Source organism: Pseudophryne corroboree, chromosome 12 (assembly GCF_028390025.1).
Source record: "Pseudophryne corroboree isolate aPseCor3 chromosome 12, aPseCor3.hap2, whole genome shotgun sequence".
Lineage (NCBI taxonomy): Eukaryota > Metazoa > Chordata > Amphibia > Anura > Myobatrachidae > Pseudophryne > Pseudophryne corroboree.
In genome coordinates, this window is record NC_086455.1 from 41716082 (window position 1) to 41732315 (window position 16234).

General features: G+C 43.5%; 1 protein-coding gene, 1 non-coding gene and 1 pseudogene across 5 annotated transcripts in view; all 3 read right to left on the reverse strand.

Moving 5' to 3' along the window:
* Window positions 1–16234, reverse strand: part of KIAA0586 (KIAA0586 ortholog) — a 216562-nt gene that overhangs the window by 189292 nt on the left and 11036 nt on the right. For all 4 annotated transcript variants that reach the window (XM_063947395.1, XM_063947394.1, XM_063947397.1 and 1 more), the window contains exons 2-6: window positions 14834–14895; window positions 6779–6845; window positions 6539–6608; window positions 5636–5813; window positions 4418–4654 (exon numbers count right to left, since the gene is read on the reverse strand). In XM_063947395.1, the coding sequence (XP_063803465.1) occupies window positions 4418–4654; window positions 5636–5813; window positions 6539–6608; window positions 6779–6845; window positions 14834–14895 (614 nt within the window). The remainder of the gene's footprint in view (window positions 1–4417; window positions 4655–5635; window positions 5814–6538; window positions 6609–6778; window positions 6846–14833; window positions 14896–16234) is intronic.
* On the reverse strand, window positions 8515–8621 carry LOC134981628 (U6 spliceosomal RNA). The gene has a single exon (XR_010190734.1). It is a non-coding gene; the product is annotated as a U6 spliceosomal RNA (small nuclear RNA).
* On the reverse strand, window positions 9230–9330 carry LOC134981588 (U5 spliceosomal RNA; annotated as a pseudogene).

Sequence of the window (16234 nt, forward strand, 5' to 3'; positions counted from 1 at the left end):
TAAAAACAGCTTCATTAAAATATATATTTCTAAAACTTCTTTTCCAAAACACTGGGGGCATTTACTCAAGAAATCAGGCAGGAGATGAACCGTGCAGCTTCTAGATGTCATATGCAGGGAAAACAGAGCTCATCGGACGCTCAGGCTTCCGATATTGGGTGGTTATTCCGACCCGATCGCATGCTGCATTTGTTTGCAGCGGTGCGATTGGGTCAGAACTGCGCATGCCGTCGTTTACTAGCGATCGCCTCTGCCTGATTGACAGGCAGAGGCGGTCGCTGGGTGGGAGGGGGCTGGACGGCGGCGTCAAGCCGCCGTTTAGGGGGCGCGGTCCGGCCAACACAGGCGTGGCCAGACTGTTGGGGGGGGGCCGCGGTGGCTGCATGACGTCACACGCAGCCGCTGCGACCCGGGAAGCAAAGAGGTACTCCTGGCCAGCTGCAGGAGCTGCGCTGGCCAGGAGGTACTCCTGAAATGCAAAAGCATCGCCGCTGTGGGATTCTTTTGCACTTCTGCGGGAGGTGGGGGGGGAGGCACTGACATGCGGGCGGACTAGCCCTGTGCTGGGCGTCCTCCCGCATGTCTGAGTGCCTGATCGTAGCTGTGCTAAATTTAGCACAGCTACGATCAACTCAGAATGACCCCCATTATGCAGTGTCCCTAGCAACCGGGAATTACGTTAACCGCAGTAACTTTCATATACACCGCTGGTTGTCCTGTGTATTGTCGGTCCCTTCGCTCCCTCAGCGAGTTCAGCTGCTGAACTTTGTCTTCTGTGGAGTAGAAGTTCAGCAGCTGAACTTGGTCTTCTATGGAGTGGAAGTGCAGCTGCTGAACTTGGTCTTCTGTGGAGTTTGAAGTGAGGGGGAGCAGGCATTTGGAGAGGCGGTGCAGAGGAAGCGGCAGCGCTGATGGAGCGGAGGGACAGACAGTACACAGGACAACCAGCGAAGTATATGAAAGTTACTACGGTTAACGTAATTCCCGGTTAATATAATATCGGAAGCCTGAGGGTCCGGTGAGCTCTGTTTTCCCTGCATATGACATCTAGAAGCTGCACGGTTTATCTCCTGCCTGACTTCATGATTGAATGCCCCCAGTATATTTTCATAAAGCTGTTTTTATTGAAAGTAAGCTGCAGTATATTGTGGATCCTTGTTGGATAACATTGATGCGATTATCTATTTGACTTGTATGGATTGAGAACGGTTTATATTGTGGGCAGCGCTGCAATTTCCCTTTTTCCCCCATTTGATTTTAATTCCTTCACTAGTTTATGAAACACAACAGTGAATATGAAAGCATGAGAAAATCTGGATTCAGTAGATTTTGTTTCCAGTCAAAACATGGTTCACAGAAATTGGCATAAACTAGTGTTACACTTACATAACTGGAACGGTCTTTTTTGAAACACTTAACTCACTTGGCTTGTTAAGTAGCCTCCTTTACACAGGTCATTAACACACATTTTCCACTGATGATAAATTGAAGTAGTACAAAAATCTGCATCCTAGTTCACCACCCACATTCCAATGAAGCCTACTCCATCTGCGTTCACTAAGGGGAATTGAACGGACTTTCTGACAATCTTGTGTTCCGTCCTGTTTTATTTTAGACACCTTTAAATAAAAGGTTGAGGTTCATACAGGAAGTGTATGAAGATTATCTGGGAATAATGATTTATAAAAACACAATCCTTCAGTGGGAAAGTCTGCTATCAAATCTACTGATAAACTCAGAGGAGAAACGCAACATCTCAGCCAAGTCATAGAATCCAGGAGGGTCAGGGAAAGTTTCTGGAAGGTAGCATATGAGCCAAAGAAAACAAGCACTGCCCGGGCCTCTCGGCTAATTACACCGTGATAAGACTTCTCAAACTGACATCTGCATTACAACAATTACGTTTCACAATAACACCATTAAACACCATTCGTTTATCAATATTGTAGTAATCATTACGAAACAATGTAGTAATAATATAAGTAAAGTAAGTAATATATGGAATTAAAGCAACAGGCAAGGTAATAGTTAATATACCAACACAAACCTAATAAATAGGGATTGGAAAGTGGCCACCACTGTATGAGATAATGGTGAGATGTGCTGAATATTCACAGAATAATGGGAGCAGAGTTTAATGTCCGGGAAAAGGACGCACAAACTCGGACATTATAATGTGTGACATTCCCAGAACTCGGCCAATGTAATTGCGTGTGTCTTTAGCGCTCACAATGCAAATCTGATCAGACTTCTGATGGCTTTTTTAGACCTGGTGCCATCCGATTTTTTCCGACCAACCAAAGAACGTCTGTTATTTTAACAGTTGCACAGTGGTAGAAAGTCACCCATTGGCACCCAAAAGTCCTATGATTATAGCAACACACACCTTAAATAAAACCCAGTCCTCCAGGATGCACAAGCAGCTTATGCTGATTAAAATGATATGTGGCATGGCTATATTCTGTGTTTAATAGCGACTGTATCCGCATACCAAATTATGTTACAGTGTTTGGCTGGAAAAAACTGTAGCATAACATTTCGTATGCAGATACAGCTGCTGTTACACACAGCATGTAGGAATGCTGTATATCATTTTAAACAGCAGGAGCTGCTTGTGCGTCCTATTAGCATCTAAGAAGCATTTCCCGATGCAAAATATGCAAACACGAAATGTACAGTACACTATTTAGAGAGTTCAAAGTATTTTTGTTTGCTTTTAACGTTAGAAATAATTTTAACCACTTAACTGACTATTTGTCCCTTTAAAACCGGTCCTATAATTGTCTTTTTTTTTATATATAAATACAGTTTAAATAGTATTTTTTTTAAATATTTAAATATCATATTATACACATCTGCAGAATGGATCTCCTCGTCAAAATCTGAAACACACAATTGGGCGGCGCAGTCGCATGTGATCTGACCATGCCAGTTAAGCAGTTAAACATTTTCATTTGTTGTGCTGGAAATGTGTATTTGTAATTGATTTTCAACATTGTCAAATACAACTCGCCCGAAAATCAGGTGTATTTATGTCCAACTTTGTAGAGCTGTTTTGTGTGAGATTTCTAAACTCTGACTCCACTACATCGGCCCGAGTTGTATGTTTAACATGAGCAAAACATCTGGACCTAACTTTTTGCCGGCTGCTCTCTTTAAGAGTAAAAAACAGCCGACTCTGCATGTATTCGGACGCCATTGCAGACATTTTACAAACTCGGCTCCCATTACATGCCGGCCATTGAGTTATATGCCAAATGCACCAAGAAGTGAGGGTCAATCTGTAGAATATGTACAAATGGTCTAGGATATGTACTAAGGTAGATTAAGGAGAAAATTACAGACTACACGAATAGAACTTGAGATTTGTTGTAGGGGGAGGGGGGTGTTGAGCAGTTGGTGGGGCTGGTGTACTCACAATAGGCAAATAACTGTATGGCCTTACACGGCTTTTCATTTTGCGTGTGCATCTGCCTGTTTTCCAAGCCCATTTGACTTCCCAGCCTTTAGAGACACCACCATAAAATCAATTTAGGGCTGCGGAAACCCCACAAAATAAGATGATTGGAAACCGTGACAATTTGCCATCAAATTCCAACCTACTTCTGACTTTGGGACCACAAGTTAGTTTAATGCTTTAAGTTTCTCTCATAACATAATGCTCAGTATAACTTCATTTAACATTCATTAAACTAGGCAACTGAATGCCCGATTCAGAGATGGACATACGAGACCGGCCACTTGCAAATTCCTAATTATCTGTAATCTGCAGCTGCGCACGGCCCATTCTGCGCATGCAATGTCGCCTGTAGTTCCCCTGGGAGGGGGAAGGAGGATGGCCTGCGTTCCCAGAAACAGGAGCATATCACTCTCATTTTCTGGGAGAGGAGAGAGTCAAGGGTCACCATGCAGACTTCCTGGCCTCGCAGGCCCCCCTTCTGTTGGTCAGCTGCGTAAGCGGAATACCGCGACCAGTGGTGGCTATGTTGGTTCCCAGTGCTGGGATCGCAGCTACCTGAAGGTGGCGTCTCTTCTACCGAGACGTCTCCTGCATAGTCCCTCCTTCAAATTGAACGGTCCATCTCAGAGTTAGGCCCTGAGTGCCCAATCCACCCATCGGACAGTGCAAAGCTTTGGGTAGCCATCATGGAATACAACTCTATGTACATTTGTGGTATTTGCACTAAAGTAGGCAAGCAGCCTCACAGGAAAACAGCTGTAGTGCAGCACAGAAATAAGTATGTAAGAAGACAATATACAGACAGCACAACAATATTACCCAAACACAAAGTATGTCTTTCAGCCATACATAAAGACTTGTACTTGCAGTTCTACAACAGCTGGAGGGCCGGTTGCCTACTTCTCTCATGCATAACCCTATATCTGATAAAGAATTGGCAGGATCCTCAGTGCATACCTGCATCTCCAGATGCTGCTGCTGGAGTCTTTCCAGATGCTGAAGTCTCTGCTCCGTCAGCTGGGAAAGCTGCCTCTCCAGCTCGCTCACTCTCTCTGGGTGATATACTCTTTCTGCTGGTTGACTTTGGATCTTGCTCTGCTGCTCAGTGATCCGTTGCAGCTGCCTGTCTGTCTCCTGGAGTTTGGTAAGCAGCTGGGAGACAGAGTTCACTTGGGCCTCCAGATCGCTCTGTGCCTGGAGAGCAAAGGACGAGAGATGACCTCAACCTTTACATCAGCTCCCAGGTGCCGACCTGCACTGATGGGACAACAGACATTTCTAGATCTCCATTTTGTGTTAGGCGTGGATTCGGCCATGTGTGACGCTGTCCAGAGCATTAAAGAGACTTGTGGGAATTACTCAAAGGTCCCATTTACAAAATAATCTCCTTTTTCTACAGTTTCTAGTATCTTATGGGGCAGGTAATGTTATGAATGGAACTTGGGGGAGTAAGGATATTATAGGACCTGTGTCACTACAGGATGCAGAGGTACAGAACATATAACTGGGGAGGATAGACAGAGATCATAGAGGCAAACAGAAAACGAGTACGAAAGACAGGATACACTATCTGCTGAAAGTGGAGTAGAGGACATGGGACAGGAAAGAAATAAAGATAAGTCATAGACAGCAGAAATGAGGAAGGAGAAGAGTGAGTGCAAAGGGCCAACAAGCGCTCACATAGTTGAGGCTGGAGTTGCAGTCAGGCAGGCATAATCAATCAAACATATTTAGCAAGTTCAGTATGTTCAGTACAATGGGCCTAATTCAGACCTGATCACAAAAGCAAAATCTTTCTCTAATGGGCAAAACCATGTGCACTGCAGGTGGGGTAGATAGAATACGTGCAGAGAGAGTTAGATTTGGGTGGGTTATTTTGTTACTGTGCAGGGTAAATACTGGCTGCTTTATTTTTATACTGCAATTTAGATCTCAATTTGAACACACCCCACCCAAATCTAACTCTCTCTGCACATGTTACATATGCCCCCCCCCCCCCTGCAGTGCACATGGTTTTGCCCATTAGTGACAAATGTTGCTTCTGCGATCAGGGATCAGGTCCGAATTAGGCCCAATATTGTAACCTCACCACCAGCTTAGCAGATATACTACAGACAACAAGTGCAAGTGATGGTTGGTAAACAGGATGATACAGTAAAGGAGGATAGTAATTACCTTCAGGGCTGGAGCCGCAGCAGCAATGGCAGCGGCGGTGGCAGCAGCAATAGCAGCAGAGTGGATCGCACCGCAGCCCGGAGAGCTCTCAGTGCAGCCTTTTGTCTTCTTACCTTTGTTTGCTGCATCCTCAAGCAACTGAACACGCACCTCTTTAGTCACAGGCCCCCTCTGTACTCTGCGAGTAAAGGTATAATAGATGGTCTGTCAACAGTAACAGAAATGCCAAAAACTAAAAATTTCATTTTGGTCACATAAGGCAAGATAAAAAAACGCATCGGATTTAATGCCATTTTGTATAGCGATGTTAGTGGCCATCGGTATCTAAGCAAAACCGATGGGGTTCAACGCTGCACCGATCCTAGAAATCCATAAAGCGCTTTACCCACTACATCTATAAGCGGCAACTCATTTGCTTGGGTGTTTTTGGCGGTGGATTAAAAACACATTGATTAGTAAATCTGGTGCTTTGTATACTTTTGGGGGTACTTCAGTTACCCGCGGTCAATGACTGTGGGTAATAGTTGCGCCCTAGGTATTCAATTATCCCCGATAGGGCAGCACAAGCCTTACTTTATCGGGGATCACGTTTCTCCTGCCTCAGACAGGAGAAACAAATCCCTGAAAAGGGGACTGTTTCTCTTGCGCAGCCAAATTGGATTGTCCAAAAAAATAGAGGAGAAACATCAGGAAAAATTTAACGTTTTCGCTCCCAATGTTTCATCTCCTTTAATTGAATTCCCCCCTTATTGCAGGTGGGGAAGGTTTGGTTTCTCGGCATTTCTGCCGTGGTCCTGAGCCTTCGTAATCTGCAGAATACAATCCAGCCCCGAAGCGAGGGCAATGTGTAACTGTGGTCAGTGATTTGGGCACAGGTAGGACAGGGCTCATTAGAAGACTTACCTTTTATTCAGTGCTGCCATAAAGGTTTCTTTATGACCAGTAGTAAACTGTGAAATCTGTACATCTTTACCTTAAATTCAAAATATTAAGTGTCATTACTCCTACATGTATTATGACATCTTTTATAGTCATTCATTCATTTGTACATAAAAGAAATAACTTTAGCAGACATGAGTAATCACACTGTTAAACATTGGCAAATGCGACATGTAATTTGTCTGTAACTCTTCTACAGGTTACCTTCATGTGAATGCTTCACAACTCTTTCCTCATCTGTGTTGTCTTGAAAATGCTTTGTCACAAGAACCTATTAAAAGGAGAGAAAGAAGCATACAATGTAACAAAAGCAACAAGTAGGCATTTAAAAATAAAACGGAAACCGTTTCGCTACTGTGCTATAGAAAATAGGATTTTGGTACTTACCAGGTAAATCCTTTTCTTTGAATCCATAGGGGGCACTGGAGTACTCTTGGGATATGGACGGGCGTAGCCGAACAAAGGCACTGAATATTCAAATTCAGGACTCTCCCCCCCCTCCATATCCCCAAGTACCTCAGTGTACCTTGCCAGTGTTTTTTACTGAGCGAACAGGATATAGAGAGGTTGACAATGGAGAATCCCTATAACATAACGGACAACCACAAAGTTGATCCGTAACCTTATTGTCAACTAAACAGTTGACACCTTAACCGATAGAACTTTATAATTTGAGCCAATCGGTGAAAATGTGTTACCATAAGCTCCCTTGAGCTTAATACCATCCAAGTTAAATTTGTTCACTAAGCTCCTTTGAGCTTAAAACAACCCAGGTAAAACTGCTCTGGGTGGGCGTCCAGTGCCCCCTATGGATTCAAAGAAAAGGATTTACCTGGTAAGTACCAAAATCCTATTTTCTTTATCATCCACTAGGGGTCACTGGAGTACTCTTGGGACGTACCAAAGCTTCCCTCGTGGGCGGGAGAGCTGTTTGATACTTGTAACAGTAGGCAGGCCAAAGCTAAATGCTGATGGCGCCACCATTAATAACGTATAAACGTGCACAAACGTGGTGCACTGAAGGCTATGTAGCCGCGTTGTAGACGCTCCACGACCCGTTGGGTCTGACATTCCCACAGAACCTGTGGGATGAACTATTACTGACGTAGGCGATTGTAACTTAGCCTTAAAGTAAGTCTGACTTGTAGTCATTATTATCCAACTGGATAATGTCTGCTGAGAAACTGGCTAACCCCAGTTTACAGTATCATATAGAACAAACAACGTATTCAGATCACGTACTGTAGACGTTCGGTACATATATAAACGCGTAACGCGTGTACCACATTCAGAATTCAAGAATGTGCAGTCCACACAGGAACCACTATTGGTATATTGATGTGAAGAATACGAAAGCGGATTTCGTCCGAAGATCTGCTTTGTCATGAGAAACTCAAATACGGTGGCTTGGAATACAAGGCACCCAAATATGAAAACAAAACCTTTGCCGAAGCACCCTTGCCGAAGGCAAGGCTAGAAGAAAAATGTTTTCCAAAGTGAGAAACTTAATTCTCATTTGTTGTAAAGGTTCAAAAAATATGAAACTTACTTCCCCTTTGTTGAAAGGGTTCCAAAATATGAAAACTGTAATAAATCTGAACCCAACCTCAAATCGCCTGGCGCTGTAGGTGGGATAAATAGAGTCTGAACTTTGGTGACACCTTGTAGAAAGATGTTTACAGACGCAAATAGAGGCAAACTTCTTTGAAAATACGTTTACCACACAGATACCTGCACTGTTAGTGCAGATGAACGCAGTTTTCCATTCCATCCCGTTTAACAGAATACGGGTACTTGAAGTATGATGTTGGAAACTTCTGAGGTTTACAACCTATGTAAGCACACGAAATGTTTTAATAATGAGCTGCCTTAAGCGGCTTACTATTTCGTTACATGGTTGGTATAACCGATACTGTAATGCTCTATTTTTTTAAGAGGGCGGTCTTATGGAACGTTTCACGAATTTGCGTGTCATCCTTGCGCAGGGGCCATGCTAATCTTCTCTGTATCGTTCCAACTTTAGTATATGTGCTGCCGAAGCGAGCACTGAACCCTCACCCCGTCAACCGCAGCTGCGGTACATAGATAATAGGTACATAGGTAACTATGGGTAAAAGAACGTTCCCTGATGTAACAGGTTGGACGTATTATGAGCGGGCCAAGATCGTGTGCAAGTATTCCTTGAAAATTCGAGAAGCAAACTTCTCTGAAACCCATAAGATACCACCAGTATGCCTGTGACGAACTGTCTTCTGATCCGTTTTGGCAACGAAGAAAGAAGCGGAAATTGGTGAAGCCAGATACACGATGCTGAATGACCCCATGAATGTGATGTACACATACTGAGCTTTTGTAATTGTGGTGAGATGCCCTCATGTATACTTGAGGGTAACCCCCTTCTGTGGACTCACATCTGAAACACCTCTGGATTTAATGTCCAGTGTTTTAAAATCCAAACCCTGACAGGTGAGATCGTCTGTCTAACAGATGTCCACTCACGGATTGATATTTTGACATTTTCACATAATGGCGTTCTGAGCCATTGAAGATTTGAGTTACCTACCGCCTTGCCATGCGGCTTATTGGTTCTCATTGGTTGTTGAGTATGCAACTGCCGTTGCTTTGTTTGACTGCTTAAGGGCAGCGTGAGCCAGGTATGAAAAACAAAATTACATGAAACTCACGGTTGTTCCTCTCCACAGAAATCTTTAGTAAAAAGCGAAAGATTTATTTGTTCTGAAGAGAAACCAGAGTCTATCCCTGGTCAGACTGAAAGCGATTTATTGCATTGTAAAATGCACATAGTTCTAGGACATTTATCTATTGCATTGTAAAATGCACAGAGTTCTAGTACATTTATCGACAGCAATCTGTCGTGTTTTAGAACCTTATAACGACAAATCCTGACTCTCTGTGACTGTAATCCAGAGTATACGCACCCTTGTTCCTTTGTGGGTAAAGCAAATGAAGGGTGGCGAACTAAATTGAAAACCCATCTTTATTCTTAATAAGTGAATACACCAATGTACCGCTAGTGTAAGTGTACTTTTGTTGTTGCTGGTGTAGTAGGTAAAAGTCTTTGAATTACCATATTTATAATCTTACCTAGGAATTGACATCGTTTAGACAGACTTAGATGTGATTGTTACTTAATCTGCTACCGCAGTATACCTTAGTAACGCAAGATATAGGAACTTTGTTGATACATAGTTCTTATGTGAGATGAGCTATCATTCCAACATCACTTTGGTAAATACAGGAAGCGATAAGCAACTGTAGAAATGAAATGGTTAATGGTTGCGGCGATTTGCAAACGCTAAACCTGTGATGAAGAAACCGGACTGTGTAAATACGCATTGTGAAGGTCAAATGCAATTATACAATTTTGTGTCTTCAATAAGCAAAAACTAACTGCAGAAAATTACTTGCTGATTGATATTGGAACGGAGCTGTTTGATTTTGCTCAAACAGAGGGGAATAAGTAACTCTGACTCTGTTGGCGTACTACTGCCTGGTTTATAAACCAGCAAAGACTAAATGACAACCTGCCAACCCGTTCGACAGAAGCAGTTTTGTACTCCAAGCTGTAAATAGCTGAGACATATATGAGTTGAAGTCATGAAACCTCGCAACTGTAACATGAAAAGACACACTTCCACAATTGTAAAAGAGGTCATCAACCCACTGACTTGTGACTGTAACGTCCTGTATATGGAACGCTTCAAGAATTTGCATGTGAACCTTCCAATTTTGTGCTGCCGAAGCAAGCACTCGTTACAAGGCGTGACTTTTTTTTTTTTTTTTTTTTTTTATAAAGGAATAAAACGCTGTTACAAGTAAATTGTATGCGCTAATGGCAGAATATCCTAAAGGGATAAAATGTCGTTACACATATATCAAATTTAGGAGCAAACAAGCTCTGGCCTTGTCGCGCGTTACTAACGACAATGAAAGTAACCGGCGTTAGCAGAAGCTTTACAGATATACTCTGCAGCTTCTTTTAACCGTGATCGGTATGGTTTCATACATAGATTCTAGTGACCCAAATGTATCTGTGGTTTTTATAATGTTTGACAGAAACGCATATACCAATGGCGGATCGCGTCCTTTTGGAAACGATTATTTATGGTTGTCCAAAACCCCGCACTATCTGAGTGCTGGACTAATGTACCCTTCTCACTCGTAGTTATCGGTGTGAGATTTGACATAGAATCGTGCATTAAATTATAAGACTAGTGAAATAAACACTCTGGTACCCAAAGGAAAATTGTCACTTTGGAAAGATTGTCTTTTGTTAGCGCTGGCGGAGTTATTCTGAGACTCCGATTACCGCTGTTTTAACTTGAATTGCCAATGTTAACATTTTTAGTCTGCACTAGAGCCTTATTCGCTATGTAGACAAACATCATAATAGGCAACAGACAGACACTTGCACGACTTAATACCATTATTATATGGCATATATATCTATATATATATGTTATTGCTGAACAGCATATTTATTAGGAAACTAAAGTGTTCTTTATGTGAAAAGCAGTTCACATGGGCATGAAACCCGAACCAAATTCCTACTAACACCCCTGCGCCTTCTGGTGGCTTAAAGATGTAGGGCAGGAATGTTCTAGAATTGAACTAAAAATTCCCACTAACACCCCTGCGCCTCCTTGTGGAGTAGAGGTGTACAGTCTGGAATTATAACTGGAAAAAACCAGCAATGATTAAAATGGCCGTCATGCCATGCTTTCCTAGAAAATCACAGTACAGGTTACCTGCTGCAGTTTTAATATAGGCTTAATAGCCTATTATACAGTTACTAAGCTTAATAGCCTATTATACAGTTACTAAGCTTAATAGCCTATAATACAGTGCATTTATTCAAATAATATGAGCACTGCCTGCAGTGTATGCCAGTGTAACCAAAAATAACAGAAAACATGGTTAAACGTGCAATAGGGTATGCCACTGATAACCTATTGCCAGCCAAAGCCTCATATATATATTATATATATATATACAAAGTGTTTACACATATATATTATAGACAGTTTCGCCAGCAAAAGCTTTATTATATTTATATATATATAAAACGTGCTGAAACATCCCAGTACACAGTGTACATTGTTTAAAGTGCTGCGCTGCTTGTGTATTTTGAACCCATGCAGCCTTTGCTGCTGCCATGGGTATTATTCCCCCTCCCCCCCCCTGCATCCCTTACCTGCAGCGTACGGAGATCGGGAACAGGGAGAGCGCCTGAATCTAGCGCCGGGGAGCCGTCCGGCAGCTGCTTCCTACAGCAGTACACAGTCTCCCTGTGTCTGCGGTGTCTCACTGGAAGAGCGGCCGGCGTCCTTTAGTGACGTGCGGCCGCTCTTTAGTACAGAGGAGCGTCTCGGCGGCGTGCCGGGCCATCAGAGCAGCGAGAGCGGCCGGCGTCTGAGTGACGTGCGGCCGCTCTGCTTAGTTGAGCGCCCGGAGGATGTCGGCGGCGTGTAGCGGTGCCGCATCAGAGCCGTGAGAGCGGCCGGCGTCTGAGTGACGTGCGGCCGCTCTGCTTAGTTGAGCGCCCGGAGGATGTCGGCGGCGTGTAGCGGTGCCGCATCAGAGCCGTGAGAGCGGCCGGCGTCTGAGTGACGTGCGGCCGCTCTGCTTAGTTGAGCGCCCGGAGGATGTCGGCGGCGTGTAGCGGTGCCGCATCAGAGCAGTGAGAGCGGCCGGCGTCTGAGTGACGTGCGGCCGCTCTGTTAGTTATAACACTCCCGTGCTCAGCGGCTATGGCATTCTACAGCTCACACACAGCAGGGCGGCAGCGTGAGCTGACCGCCCTGACACTCATACCTTGTGCTGCCTTCTCCTGGCTGTGACGAGCTTCTCTCTGCTCCGTTTCAGCCTCCAGCATCTCATCTTGGCTGCGTTGCAGCTGTAGATCTTTCCAGCTCTTTGTCTCCTTCTGGCTGTGACGGAGCTTCTTCCTGTAAGCTCCGTTCAGTTTGCAGGAGACAGTGGCTGCCTGTGGCTGTGAGGGTGCTCTTTGTGAGGACCGACACGCCATGCGCTTGCCTATAGCGCCTGTGGCTGTGAGGGTGCTCTTTGTGAGGACCGACACGCCATGCGCTTGCCTATAGCGCCTGTGGCTGTGAGGGTGCTCTTTGTGAGGACCGACACGCCATCCGCTGCCTTGCAGCGGCACCATCCCGGACCCATGTTTTTCAGAAACTGGGACGGGAAGTGTAAAAATTAAAAATAAAAATCTTCTGAAAAGTGGCCATTGCCACAAGCCGATGTTCATCTGTGAGCACCGAAAAAACACTGGCAAGGTACACTGAGGTACTTGGGGATATGGAGGGGGGGGAGAGTCCTGAATTTGAATATTCAGTGCCTTTGTTCGGCTACGCCCGTCCATATCCCAAGAGTACTCCAGTGACCCCTAGTGGATGATAAAGAAACTAATGTCATTCTCTATTTGGCCCGTGGTCCTTCTGGCAACGATTAGTTATGTGTTTTTCCTTATCAAGATCTCAATGCGAATGGACAGACATCCATAATGCAGCCTGTGTTGTTTCCTTTTCTCCCAGCACATGGGTGGTCATTCCGAGTTGATCGCTCACTAGCAGTTTTTAGCAGCCGTGCAAACGCTATGCCGCCTCCCACTGGGAGTATATTTTAGCTTAGCAGAAGTGCCAACGAAAGGATCGCAGAGCGGCGGCAAAGTTTTTTTGTGCAGTTTTATAGTAGCTCAATACCTACTCAGCGCTTGCGATCACTTCAGACTGTTCAGTTCCTGTTTTGACATCACGAACACGCCCTGCGTTCGCCCAGCCACGCCTGCATTTTTCCTGGCACGCCTGCGTTTTTTCGAACACTCCCTGAAAACGTTCAGTTGACACCCAGAAACGCCCACTTCATGTCAATCACTCTGCGGTCAGCAGTGCGACTGAAAAGCTTCACTAGACCTTGTGTGAAACTACATCGTTTGTTGTAATAGTACGTCGCGCATGCGCATTACGCCGCATATGCATGCGTAGAAGTGCCTTTTTTGCCTCATCGCTGCGCAGCGTACGAATGCAGCTAGCGATCAACTCAGAATGACCCCCATGGTTCCTAAATTCCCTACCCTAGGACCACCAATATTTCTTGTATGTAATAGTATTTGTGTAGCCAGGACTGGCAAACACTTTTTGCTCCATTCCCCATAGCAGGGGAGATATAACACAATGGCGTCAAGATTTCCTTTTAAAGCCGCAGTGTTTGATGTCCCCCTTCGGAGGGAAACTGCCGAGCTGCGACACAGCCAAACGTAGCCAGTGGTGTGGTACGCCATGGAAGGGGCTCCAAGTGCTATTACCGGGAGGGAAAGAAATTAGGATACACTTAATAAAATAAAAAAGTTAAAATCCCATGATTTTTGCCTAATTGAGATAACAATTAAAATAAAACGTTAATGTGGTCAGGATCTATTTCAGTATCTGAATTTACATTAGCGAAAAATAACTGTAAACCAACAAGGTAATAATGGGGCAGTTGTATTAAACCTGGAGAAGGCATAAAGACGTGATAAAGTGGTGATAAGTGCAAGCTGATAAAGGCACCAGCCAATCAATTCATAACTGTCAATTTACATATTGGAGCTGATTGGCTGTTGTGTTATCACTTTGTACTTATCACCGCTTTATTACTTCTTTATGCCTTCTCTAGGCTTAATACATCTGCCCCAATGTATTTTGAAGGAAGGAGACGTCTGGTTCGTGTTTTCTGTCACCATAACCATACCCCTATCACTCAGGGATCCCCTGTTATTACAGTTAAGTGACAAGGATAACACGGGCTAAAATGGGGTAACTCCGATTTCAATGTATAATCCCTTATATATTCCATAATACATGTTTAAGAAGACCTATGGGTTTGAAAAAATTGCAGCTTTAAAAAGGCAGACTTCAAAACAGTTCAACATATCAGACTCAAATTTGGGGGTTTTCTTTACACCCATGGCAGCATTTAATATACCAAATTTCATTACAATCTGATATGGTCAGTCTGAAAACTGTGTTGAGCTGGTTTGAAATAATCCCTCTGCATACATTTGTAGGAGTATGTAGAATCCTTTCTCTTGGGACAATAAACTCTAATGACAATTCTGATTATTTAAATGCAAAGCAACAGCTTACACTGCCAAATGCCATTTCATACAATTCTAGTCTACATAGGAAAAAAAACAAAAACATTGTTGTTATATCCAATGTAAAAGGAGTAGGCCGTTCTCACCTTTGGCAACGAAGCGTCATTCTTAGTAGCATTTTTCTGTATTGTGGATCCACTTATAGTATCTATGATGGAGGCAAAGAAAATAATGCCAATCAATTCTTGGGGTTGGGTTTCAATTGCTTTACCCCACGGCTGCTACTAGATTGCACCCAATGAAGCAATTCAATTGTTGCTCTCTTCTGGCAGGTGGGGGTGTTACATTTCAGCTTGCTGCCTCCTGAGATATGAGAAGCTGAATTGTGTGAGGAGTGTCCATTCTGGTCGTCCAAACAGAACTTTTTGCACTGTTGGCAGCTAAACCCATTGCTTTTGGTCATGTCAGAAGTAATGGGCACCTGACCGGTGCAACAACTGAATTGTTCTGATGGGCACCCATTACTAATAATAGTAATTGGTGCCCAAAACAACAATCGAATTGCCCCCTAGGAGCCAGCAGGATCTTTTAGAAATCCAGGAAGATGTGCATACATTAGGATGAATAGAAATTACTTCCAAAAGTCCTGCGGCAGTGCTAATTGTTTTAGGATTTACCAGCCTCCTTGTATTTGCTCCATACCTAACCTATAAAGTTAAGTAGTTGGACATATGTTTTAAATCAGGAAGAAAAATAATATTAATTTTCCAGTGACTTGTAAATTGTATTTTTTTAAATCAAGTATTACCAGAAATTCATATACTGTACAGTAAATCTGAAAATCTACAATCGCTTTAAAATTCTTGTGTGCTAGTGTACTCGTACCCCATTGTAAGTAGTGATGAGCGGATTCGGTTTTACTCGGTTCTCAAAACAGAATCTTATTGGCTCATGGATGTCACGTGTTTTGGATAGCCCATAAGATTCTGTTTTGAGAACCGAGTAAAACCGAATCCGCTCATCACTTGTAAGCTGTTATGTCTAGAGCTTTCAGCAACTCATTTTGGCAATAGTCTAGACCAGTGGTTCTCAAACTGTGGGGCAGATGTATTAACCTGGAGAAGGCATAAGGAAGTGATAAACCAGTGATATGTGCAAGGTGATAAAGGCACCAGCCAATCAGCTCCAATATGTAAATTAACAGTTAGGATCTGATTGGCTGGTGCCTTTATCACCTTGCACATATCACTGGTTTATCACTTCCTTATGCCTTCTCCAGGTTAATACATCTGTGTGCCGTGGCACCCTGGGGTGCCTCAGGACACTTGCAGGGGTGCCTTGGATTATTATTTATTATGGTCAATTATTATTAATGGTCAATGTAACAGGCAAAACCAGTGCTAACGGCTGCTACACATAAAATATGTGGACAAACAGAAGCATATCTTGTCCCTCACCACACAATTAAACCTAACGATGACATATAAACATAATTTACTTCATCACATTTTTTTTCCAATATTGCTCAGTAAGAAACTTTTGGCCTA